This window comes from Chlamydotis macqueenii, chromosome 3, assembly GCF_036417535.1.
Source record: "Chlamydotis macqueenii isolate bChlMac1 chromosome 3, bChlMac1.mat, whole genome shotgun sequence".
Taxonomy (NCBI): domain Eukaryota; kingdom Metazoa; phylum Chordata; class Aves; order Otidiformes; family Otididae; genus Chlamydotis; species Chlamydotis macqueenii.
The window spans coordinates 3,890,559-3,902,713 of record NC_141558.1 but is presented as its reverse complement, the minus strand read 5'-3'; the positions used below and the strand labels follow the sequence as shown (position 1 = coordinate 3,902,713).

General features: G+C 46.7%; 1 protein-coding gene across 1 annotated transcript; it reads right to left on the bottom strand.

Annotated features, from left to right (window-relative positions):
- Positions 1–1,785: 1,785 nt before the first annotated feature.
- On the bottom strand, positions 1,786–3,823 carry LOC104474860 (interleukin-17F). The gene is made up of 3 exons (XM_010123487.2): positions 3,797–3,823; positions 2,632–2,876; positions 1,786–2,023 (listed from the first exon to the last, which is right to left on the bottom strand). Exons 1-3 carry the CDS (start codon positions 3,821–3,823, stop codon positions 1,786–1,788), a joined length of 510 nt encoding a protein of 169 aa, XP_010121789.1.
- Positions 3,824–12,155: the final 8,332 nt, after the last annotated feature.

Sequence of the window (12,155 nt, the reverse complement as noted above, 5' to 3'; positions counted from 1 at the left end):
TCCTCACCTGGTTACCCATGGCTTGTTGAACTGGCTCCCAGTGACCCGCGGGGCAGAGAATACACCCGACTCGACAAACAAACATCAGAGGAGTCATCTGGACCCAATGACTTGTCTGACCTACCCAGGAGACAAAATCCAGGCTCTACCTGCACCAGATTTATCTAATTTAAGGTAGCTTCTATGCAGCTGAAATTAAATACAAGAATGCTTGCACATAGGTTTACCCTGGTTTAAATGCAGGTGAACAAGGAAATACAGGCTTAAAACCTCTGCCAGGAGAAAGCAAAGTCAGAGATCTGCGAATCTGGTTCAGCTTCTGGATGAAAGAAGAGCAATGTCAAAAGAAAGCGACACTGCAGCAGCCTGATAAAATAACAAATAGTGAGTCTTGCTAGGCCGTGCTCCTTGTGTAGCTGAGGAAGAGAAAGGGCAATTCCTCCTTTCCTACATTAGGATACCTCAGCTCAGCAGGCAATCCTGCCCTCGAGGTGTTTATTCCTTGTTCTCTTTATGTGGAGGGATCATTCACCACCCCAAGCCCAAAACCTAATATTTGGTTGGTTAAAGAGGGGTGAAATGAAGCCGTCTTTGCACATTCCCCTGCATTCCTGCTCAGCCAACCATCCGGCTGGTGGAGAAGGTTGCTTCTAAGGATTACATGTTGTCCAGAAGAGGATAGGACAGGTCTTTCCCAGCCCATGAGAACCAGACTAGATGCCCATCCCAAAATTCAGCTGCAGCTCTGCGATGCAAAGTCTCCCACCTCTTTCCCACCATCGCTAGACACCATCCCCAAGGTTTAGAGAACCTGGCTTCATTGCCAACTCCCCCAGTGCTGCCTGTATAACCTTACTTTCAGCTCTTTTTTGCATCTTTTCCTCTATTTAGGCTGCAAGTTCTCATGCGCTCCCTCTTACTCATATCACTGCACCGGAAAAAGCCTGATCTTTGCTGAAATCTCTCAGTGCTACTGCAGCACAAACCCATTCTCTGTATCTGCTTTCATTTTGAGCCATCATAAAGCAACATTATTCTAAATAAAATACTATTTTTATTAAGGAGATAAGTTCTGGAATAAATACAGATGAAGATTTACCATTTTTTGATACTCTGAGCACGTACAAAATCATAAATATAGTCATAAATAGAAGATATAAATACAAATATAAACACTCATTAGTTTTTTGCCATTTTAACACTCAGTGCCGCTACTCCTCATGGAGCAGCTGTGATGCAAACGCAGAGTGCAATGGGAATCCGATCTAGTGGCACTAATGACAGATTTACACCAGAAATACACCAGTGAGCAGGGAAGGAAAAGAGACTAGGGGAGGAGGAAGGGAGGGAGAAGGTGCAGGAGGAGGAATTTTTTGTGGCGGTGTTGGTTGGCATGTACACATTAGGGCAATTTACTGCAAAGGAGAAGCTTTGAAACTATGATTCATTTGATACACCAAACTGATGTAAGTCATAATGCAAAAAAAAATAAAAAAATTTAAAAAAGCAGCACTGCTTTACTTCCTGCCTGCTTGGAGTCACAAACAAAACTTTTTCTCCATCTCCCTCTCTCCACTCCATCACTCAGCTACTGGTGATACCCATGATGCCCATTCTAAAATCCATAAATAAACAACAGCAAAAATCAGTACTTTCAGAAGGTAGTTGGCTCAGATTTGGAAAGGAAATGCCATGTTGAATTCCCGGGATGCAAGGTGGGCGACTGTGGGATTTCTCCAAAGGGATGTTCGTAGATGACATTTTTTCTTCCCAATGTTGTCTCTCCTAGGACTGGTGGCGGATAACTGGAGCGGCACATGTGCAGCCCACAGTGATGACTTTCTTCTCTAAGCGGTAGGTGGGCAGGCAGCCCTGCTGCTCCCGCCGGAGGACAAGGATCTCCTGCTGGATGGGGACGGAGTTGAGGCTGTGGTCTTCCTGCCCCAGTGGACTCATGCACCCAGAGAGGCGGCACTCAGCATCAGCAATCACCTGGGGGAAGCGGTTGGGGTCCTCGTCAAGCCTGGGGATGGGGACACAAAAGAATTTTATGCACTTGCACAACATGGTTTGGCAAGATCTTCTTGTTTAGCTCCATGAAAGGACCATACTATTTGCCTGTGTATCCTCATTATGAGACAAGGCCAAAGAATTTCCCTACCCTCAATATTTTTAGAATGATTTCCTAGAAATTTAATTACCCTAGAAGAGTAACACTGCCATATTGTTCTTTAGTAGTTGATGAGTCGAGTGGATCTGGGTGAAATACAGAACTGATTGCAAGTGGACCATTCATTTTTGTTTGGTTTTGTTTTAATTTCAGCATTCAAAAATCGATTTCAGCTATGTAAAATCACAAGGTACTGACACTTTTCTTTTTCTAGAGGAACAGCTCTTTGACAAACATTGACAAGATTATTAGAAACCATTCCGATGATGTCCCCCTGCACTGCAAACTGTTTCTCTTGGAGAAGTCTCACCCAACGTCAAAAGGAAACTGTGTGTCAAGAAGGGTTTGCAATACTCACAGGACTCTAGGCGTATGCTGAGAACCAGCCATCATTCACCACAAAGAAAAAAAACATCTGTGTAGCACAGCCATTGCAATTTAGTTAACAACTAAACAGTTACCTGTAATTCCAAGGAGCGAGAGACCGGTTCCTGACATCATGGACCATCCTAAAGGCATGATCTGAATTGCTGATACGAATGTCAACTTTCACTGTTGTAGGGAATTTGAGATCCTTTTGCTTCAGGCAATCTTCACTCAGCCTCAAAGAGCCACCATCTTTGCTGGATCGAGGATGAACTACCCTCCCATGGGGTGAGCTCCTTACAGTGAGTGCTAGAACCAGCACCAAAAGCAGTGGTCTGAACTGAGAGAGATGAATGTGTCATTGGCTCAGTTTAGTCAAGAGAGAGCATAAAAAGTCAAGTCCTGACTAGAGTGGACCATCAATGGACCATATAACTAGCAGGAGGGGAAGGATGCAGAACATAAGCCCTATCCTGAATTCCTTTATTGCTGTGAATCAGCACTGGGCAGCGGCTGACCTTCATACTTATATTTCTGAGAGATGGGCCAGCGAGAGAAAATAGTGCAATGATGTTAATAATATCAGAAGGGATGCTAAACTCTGATTCAAATTCTGATTCATAGTTGGCTGTGCACCAAGAAGAGCGTCTCTCCAACAAGCTATGCAAGGTCCTCCTCCGCACTCAAACAGTAATGATCTACAAGGAGGGGGAAGTACTTGGCTGACCCAATGCCTAAGCTTAAAAACTTAGGTAGGCCATATGCTTTCTCAGGACAGGAAAGGCTGGCCACCTAGCAGTCACCTGCTGGAAATAACCCTTTTCTTGATGATATCTGGTATTCTTGAGCAATTTCCAGGAGCTCAGGTTTTAAGAAAAGAAGCCAGATAAGTTCAAAGCTTTTAATAAAATCACAAGAGTGCAAATAATATCTAGGCTGAAATTTAAGCACATGGACATTCACTTCACAATGACATTTCAGCAATTTTGAAGGCAATATGTCTGAGAAAAGGACTCTCTCTCTCTCAGTCCCACATCAGCAGTGCTGCCCTTACAGACCAATAATGGATAGTCCATTGCCTCCTGGTCACTCAAGTAAGAAACCCATTTGCAAAATGTTCAGGACAGACTTAGCATCCCATTCAGCTCCCACTAAGACCAACAAGGGTTGCTCCTAGATAACAGCATCATAGGACCTGCATTCTGTCCTTTCTCTTGCGGGAAATCTATCTTAATACTCATACCCAATATATGTACTTACCACCGCAGCGTAGCTTGCAAAAGCCATGGCAATGTCTCTGCTGCCTTAGGCAGATGCACACGGTGACAGAGCACAAAAGTTCTCCTTCTCCGAGATTTCTTCCACTCTGTGTGTGTCTCAAAGCCAGCTGTGGTCTCCTTTTTATTGTGAAGTTTAACCACTACCATCCTTTCCATTGCAGCATGTAGTTGGCTTACCTGACCCGAGGTTAGGAGCTGATATTTCATTTTCTAGCCCACTTCCTTCCGTCTACCTCCAGAAAGCGGAGGGCAGATACTATTTCATCAGAATGCTGAATCAACCAACACAATTTATTCAGGCAGTTAAAGAGATAAGGGAAAAAAAGGAGAAAAAAAAAATTGTTCAGGTAGCTTTTTTTTCCCCCTTCCCACCCCCTCTTTCTAATATTAATCTCCTCTCCCCACGAACACATCCGTGGAACACACTTCCACGTGCCTCACACAAACCAAACAGCAGAGGTCAGTAAGCTGCAAAGTCAGGCAGCCAACAAGGGTTTCAAAATGAGGACAGGATGTGGAACTTCATGGTTTAACCTCCCTTTGCTTCAATTGTACAATGTGCCCCCACCTCATCTTGGGGATCTCTGTGTCCTGCAGTGACCAGACAAAGGAAGAGTAGATGCCCAGGGGAGGTCCTCCTGGGGGACCTCAGGGTACCAGGAGCTGCGATGCCTTCCCCACTCATAGCTGGGATCCTGTGTTGATATGTTCTGGAGAGCTCTTTGAAAAACTCAGGCATGCCTTGTAAGGGCCCTGAGGGCACTAATTGGCCTTACTGGCCTTGACCAGCGTCACCATGGGTTTCCGTCCACAGCCCATCATGAGGAGCCCCATTTCAGTTCAGCTTTGGGCCTCGGGTCCCTGCCTGAGCTACGCTGTAGGAGTGCTGGTTTCCTGCCTCTTCTCTGGCCTTGTCCACTGGATGGACCTTGGAGTAGCATTTCTCCTGGATTGACTCCTTGAGTATATGCGGTAGACCATCTCCATGGCCATACTGCATTGCATTTTGCCTGGGTCTCCTATGAGTGCCAGAAAGGTTGGAGAAAACATAATTTGTTTTGAAACAGTTGGTTGTTTTTTTTACATTTTAAAGTTTCTGAAAGGGCTGCATCGTCACCACCAGCGCGGTGGCTGTAGATGGTTACAGCACAGCAACATGTTAGGGTGTGGGGAACTTAGGACCCTCTGTGATAGCATTGGAGCAAACTCACACGGAGTCAGTATCCTGGCAAGCAACTGGGAGTCTTTTGATGTTTATCATGATTTCTCATTGTGACAATGATCCCAGGAAAATGCCACCAAATTTTATTTAAATCACAAATGTTCATAAAGCTTCAACACGCACAATGTAAGGGCTTGGCAGAATTTAGCAGCTAAACTCTGGATGGGATTAATAGCTCCGTAAGGATTTTCCCAACGGGCTTTTCCTTCTGCTCTGTTAGTGTATCACACCTGTTCAGTAAAATATACATTTAAGCCCTTAGAGTGATGAGAAGGTAATGCTGTCCTTGTTTGAAGTTGACAAATCCAGTAGCTCTAAATTCAACCCCAGTAGAGGCGAGGCTGCTACAGCTCTATGCCCCTATGTCCCTCCAGTAGCAAAGTTGAGCACGGATTCCCAATAGGCACACACACACATGTGGACAACACGTGTATAACATACATAGATGTCCAGCCACATGGATCAACACGGCCAAAAAACATCACTGAAGCAAACACAAACAGGACCAATGGCCTCATCTTGCTCCCCTCTGTGGCTGATTAGGATGAAAGCCTGCTAGTGGAAAATAGGTACATATATATACATATATACATACATACAAGATGGATGTCTGCAGTTATTTGCCTTAGATCATCTCTCCAGTAGCCGCCCCTGGATCCCTGGGCTCCTCATTTCTTCATGCACAGACACAAACACACACCATTGGGTCTCTCTGGCAGCTGCTCCAGACTTACGACCTTACCAACAGCCAACCCCTAGATCCCACATTCTCTCCAGTAGCTGGTGTAGACCTTTGAGTTGATTTTCTTTAGTGGGAGGGCTACAGTGGTAGCTTCTGTAAGAAGCTGACAGAAGTTGTTTCTCCTTTGTTCAGTGGACTGAGCCAGGCCTAGGGTGGACCCGCTGCTGGCCAGGGCTGGGCCAGTTGGTAGCAGAATGTTCTGCGATAATGCCTCTGTGATAACATATTTAATAAGGGGGGAAAAAAAAAAAAAAAGGAAAGAAGAAGTGAAGAAGTAGAAGCGAGGGAGGCACAAGCCTTGTGGGCCTTGTGGGCCTTGTGGCCCTCACCCTCTGGCCTCCCAATGGGCAGCTGACTGGGCCCAACTCGGCCCGGCCTGGCTGCAAGAAGTGGAGAGGAGATGAGATGTGAAGAGACCCTGAGAGGCGTCTGCCAGCCTGGTGTGAAGAATTTCTTGCGAGAGGAACGGCTGCAGATGCCAAGGGCAGTGCAGAAGGAGGGGGAGCAGTAATGCGGCTCCTGGCCAGAATTCCCCTGCAGCCTGTGGTGATGACCATGGTGGAGCAGGTTGTCCCCCTGCAGCCCATGGAGGCCCACGGAGGGGCAGAGATCCCCCTGCAGCCCATGGAGGACCCCATGCTGGAGCAGGTGGATGCCTGAAGGAGGCTGTGGCCCGTGGAGGGCCCACTGGGGCAGCTGTTCTGGAGGGACTGCACCCCGTGGAAGAGATGACCCACGCCGGAGCAGTTTCATGAAGGACTGTGGCCCGTGGGAGGGACCCCACAATGGAGCAGGGGAGGAATGTGAGGAGTTCTTCCCCCGAGGAGGAAGGAGCAGCATAAAACAATATGTGATGAACTGACCATAAAACCCCCATTCCCTCTTCCCCCTGTGCCGCTTGAGAGGGAAGGAGGCAGAGATAATGTTAAGCCTGGGAAGAGGGAGGTGTAGGGGGAGGTTATCTTGTTCTCTGTCTCATTCTCCTGCTTTGGTTTTAATAATAAATGAATAATTTTCCCCAAGTCGAGTCTGTTTTGCCTGTAACGGTAACTTTAAGGATCTCTCCCTGTCCTTATCTCAAACCTTGAGCTTTTACGTTATATTATCTCTCCCCGGTTCCTTCAGAGGGTGGGGAGAGTGACCGAGAGACTGTGTAGCTTGGTCCCGAGTGGGGCTGAACTACAACAATCTTCCAGTATCCAACTTGCAGACCCTCTGGTCTCTCCAACATCCTGCCCAGACTTGTGGCTGCTCCAATATATGGAGCCAGTCCAGCTTGATGTCTTTAGCATTTCCACGCTGACGTGCATGCTCACACAGTATGCACGCAAACTGTCCCCCGCTGTTGCTGGCCCTTAGGCCTTGCAGCACTTGCATTTAGGATGGAGAGTGAAGTTACACTAAAAAGAAAAAGAAAAAAACCTAAGAAAATTATTTAGTAAGAAGACAGGGCACACTGGGGTGATCAGGCACAGAACTCAGCCAAATAAGCGTACTGACCACCATCCCATTTACGTGTGATGAGTCCCTATCGTCCCTCCTCTCATTTTCTTGTTTCTTCCTCACTGATCCACCCTAATCCTTTCCCTAACTTTGCCCCTTCCACTAAACATCCCATAATAAGTCTTGCACAATCCTAAAATGCTCTTCCCAGTGTACCATAATGAGTCTCATACCCCTGTAGCCAGCAAGATGATGCGGGGAAAGCCTTCCCCATTGACCTGTCTGGTGGGTCTCACATCTGGGCTTGGGTTGACCATCCTCCTTGGACAATCCTGAAAGAACCAGGTCATGGGCTCCAATGGCACTACGTTTTGTGGATTCCTCCGCCTCATACTGCTCCTCTGATCCTTTGTGTTTGTGGAAATAATGGCTCGTAATTACACAGGCTAACAACCCCCATTTTATAATTAGCAGACAGAGGTTTGAAAATAAAAGGGGAAGGAGGAGCAAGGACTCTACTGTCTGTGATCCAGCAAGGATCAGCCACAAACTGGAGGGGAACAACCACTCAGTGCACGTACTGCTTCTTCAGAAGCACCAGCAGCTCTCTTTGGGAGTAAAAGCTATTTTTGTTGCAGAAAAAGATGATGTAGCCATTTTGATCAGCTTCTCTGTGGAGAAAAGCTTCTTCCAAAGCCATGTAGCCAAGCTGGAAGAGTAGGACTGAAGCGTAGGACTCCTCATACAAATTCATCTTCGGTCCCCCAGAAAGTCAACAGAATCATGGCATTTTCAGTCCTTCGGAAAAATTAGGAGCCTCTTACAGATTCATGGTATTTTCAAATGAGAAGGGACTAATCTGGTCCCTCTTGAATAATACCGGCAGAAATCTTCATCGACTGATGCTTTATGTCACTGCAGGATGTTGTCATGATTTTGTGGTCTGACCTAACTGACGGTTCAGAGAACCAGCAACACACCTCACGTAAATTTTTCATATTTCAGGTTGCTAAGTTCACCTGAGGTAATATCACTTTTGTGACACATGTTCCTATTCTGACTGTTCACATCTGTATATCCACAAATGCATCTGCTGAGACACAGGAGCATGGAAGACCAAGAAAGGGTAGATTTACCAGAAATCCACTTTTCTAGCCCAGAAACTGACCCCATTTTTTTTCCCCTGAACACTGGCAAGGAAAAGAAAAGGGCACTGCCATGAAAATGGGTTGGATTTCGCAGGTACACGGTTAAGCGGAAATTGTTACGCGTGATGAAGCAATGACGTCATCACGCCAAATACTGGGTTATTAGCCCCGACCACCACTTTCCACTCACATCTTCTGTCTTCAGTGGCTTCAGCAAGGATTCCCTCTTTGACTTGAAATTTCCTACAACTGAGTTTAAATTTGCTGAAAATTTGATCTAAAAGAGGTCACCTAATATGAATCATCATAAAGGAGGAAAAAAACTACTCATTATCTCAAAAAGCTTTCACTCCCATGTTACAAAGGCTTGGAGCAGGGATGGGGACTTGGAAATCAAAGAGAAGTTTTAATTTCATCAAGAACTCTTCTACACTTGAGATACTACGAAGAAAATCACTGTTCGCTGTGGGATTTGTTACACACTTAGGTTAAGATTTTTGTAACACTGCAGGGACTTGCAGTAAGACCTGTCTGATTTCAGGTTGGGCTTGGATCACCATATCCTTCTAAGCTCCTCTGAACTTTTCAGCTTTCACACCTCTGTGCCACCTCCAAGGAACCATGGAATTAAAACTCCAGAGCAGACAGAAATCAAAACTGCTCCAATGCCTTTGAACCTAGAGGAAGAAACACCAGGCACTGAGCCTTGACCTGTGTTTCACTTTGCCACTGGGCAAAGAAAGTGCAGTTTCTCAGCTGCATCTCCGCAAATATTCATAGCTGGTAGTCACGCTCCGATGGCATGATCATTTTCTGCTCTGGAAGCAGGTGCCCTGCCATAGAGGGAGGGACTAGGGAGACTAGATGTGGCTGGAATCCTAATAAACTAACATGACTTACCTAGAAGTAATGTTTCTCTAGGACCCTCCGCCCCAGCACCACACTATTCCATGGATGGAGCCCATTGGACCCAGTGTCTGCATCCCAGCAAGCCACCATGGTTTCTGCTATGAGAACAGGCAGCATTCTGGGGGTACATGTTTCAGCCAGCTCAGCTGAAGCACCTTAGAGGACCTTCCAGAGCCTGCAGCAGCAAAGGAAATAATGGGGCTGAAATCACAACCCCCGAAATCTCTGGATGCCAGGGCCAAATAAATATTTCAGAGCTGAGCTCAACAGGTCAGCTGAATCACAAGCTCAGGACGGGGCTCGTAGTTCCAGCAGCTTACTCCTGCCTCACTGGCCAGCCCAGGTTTTTCCCTTCATGACGTGTGACACCATAAAATCATCTACCTTCCGGTTTAGAGATCTGACTGTACGCATCTGTGCTTACCCATGGCAGGGTTTGCTGACGAGACTTTATCACGCCAACAACACTCATGACCAAGTTGCAGACCACAGCCCAGAGACGTGAACTGGAAAGACCAAATTTTGAAGGGAAATGTGGCTGGCCAAGTGTGCCACAGATATCGGCAGCAGAAACCTCTGCGTTGGGGTGTCGGCATGCACTGCTCCAGCACGACAGCAACCACAGCTCTGTGTCATCGCTGGTGGCCCTGGGAGGGGACCCACAGCACCTCTGGGCTCTCTCTATGGGCCATGGGCAAACCTCATTTTTGGCTGTCACCCCTGGCTTGGCTTCACACTTTGGCCAGCGCTGTGGGTTGAGTGAGAGGCAGGGATTAGTTGATGCTGATGGTGCCGGCATAGGGATTTCACCCCTAGTCCCACACTCTGGGTGCTCACCCAGACTGCAGCAGACAGATAAATAGGGCACTGAATCATAGAACGGTTTGGGTTCGAAAGGACATTAAAGATCATCTAATCCAACCCCCCCGCCCTGGGCAGGGACACCTTCCACCAGACTACATCGCCTAAAGCTCTGTCCATCCTGGCCTTGAACACTTCCGGGAATGGGGCATCCACAACTTCTCTGGGCAACCTGTTCCAGGGCCTCAACACCCTCTCAGTAAAGAATTTCTTCCTTATCTCTACTCTAAATCTACCCTCTTTCAGTTTAAAGCCATAAAGACTTTCTAGCATCAATAACCCTGCTGAGAACGATGGGACTAAGGGCTTAACAAATGTAACACTAAGGCACAGACTGTTGAATAAGGCACCAGGGAAACACCTGAGTGCGTGACTTGACACTGCAGTCGTGTCTCAGTGCATGACCAAGCCCTGGTCATAGGTTGGGTCATGCATGAGGGCACCGGTGGGCAGACTCTCTCTATGGGGTCACCCAACTCAAAACAAGGGTCCATATCAGAACTGGGCCTCCTGTTCTCACTCCCACGGAACAGAGATGAGACCATGTCAATTATGAGGGACACAACTTGAGAGGAGTCAACGGGGAATGTGTGACACTACATGCTTTTGTTGCCCAAGTTGGATTGAATAACAAAAATAATTATTTTTATTACCTGTGAGCTTTAATCTCAAAAGGAGCATGATGTCCTTCAAGAGAGGCTGCACACTTCCCAGTTCCCAGTGGGAGCTGAAGTTTATGCTCTCACCTTCTGTTCAGCCTGCAGAAGAGGAGGCTCCGGGCAGACCTGATAGCGGTCTTCCAGTACCTCAAGGGGGCCTACAAGAAAGATGGGGATAGGCTGTTTAGTAGGGCCTGTTGCGATAGGACGAGAGGTAATGGTTTTAAAATAGAGGGGGGTAGATTTAGATTAGAAATTAGGAAAAAATTTTTTACGATGCGAGTTATAGAACACTGGAACAGGTTGCCCAGAAAGGTGGTGGAGGCCCCATCTCTGGAAGCGTTCAAGGCCGGGCTGGATGAGGCTCTGAGCAATCTGATCTAGTCAGGGATGCCCCTGCTCCTTGCAGGGGGGGTGGACTAGATGACCTTTGAAGGTCCCTTCCAACCCTAACCATTCTATGATTCTATGATTCTATGATTCTATTTTGCAGGATTCATCTAAAATGTCAGGTGCTGGTCTTGGTCACATTGACATGATTGGCTTTGTTGTTTGATTTTTTCCAACCAAGATAAATTTTAGTCAGCACATTATCAGGGCCATTCTGGGGGAAGTCCAGCTACCTCTCACTCACATATAGGCTCTTCCTTAGTCAACGTCGCTTGCATTGGCATTCTCACGCTGTACAGTGCTGTCTGGTTGGTCTTCCATAGGTCAGGTCACAAAGATGTGAAGGTAGCTGCCCTCCTTTGCTTTCAGATCCTTTGGAGAGCTTGGGTCCAAGCCCTTCTTAGCCTACAGTGTTTTGGAATGGCATTGTGGAGACAAACTAGAGAGTTGCAGAAACATCACATACTTTTGTAACTTGTATGCTGTTTCCCCCGTGTGTTATAGGAAATTGGGTTGGAAGGGAGCTTACCTCTTGCTCAGCCCCAGTGTAGATTTCTTCTACTTCAGGTCAAAGCTTTATACTCCTCCAAAAACCAAGAGGTTGACCTCAAGTTTCCCCTGGTGCTTTCTGCCAGAGACTCCAGGTAGGGCCATTCTCCCCGACTGTAGAGCACATTTTTTACCTCTTGTCCTGTCGACCGGCCCAAGAGCTACCGCATGAACGATCTCCTGTTTAATTTGTTCAAAGGCTTGCTGTTGTTCAGGGCCCCATTTAAAATCATTCTTCTTTTGGGTTACTTCATAGAGAAGGCTTACAATCATACTGTAATTTGGGATATGCATTCTCCAGAAACCCACAATGCCCAGGAAAGCTTGTGTTTGCTTTTATCAGTTGGTGGAGCCACAGCTGTTATTTTGTTGGCTACATCTATTGGAATCTGATGAGGTTCATCTTGCCATTTTAT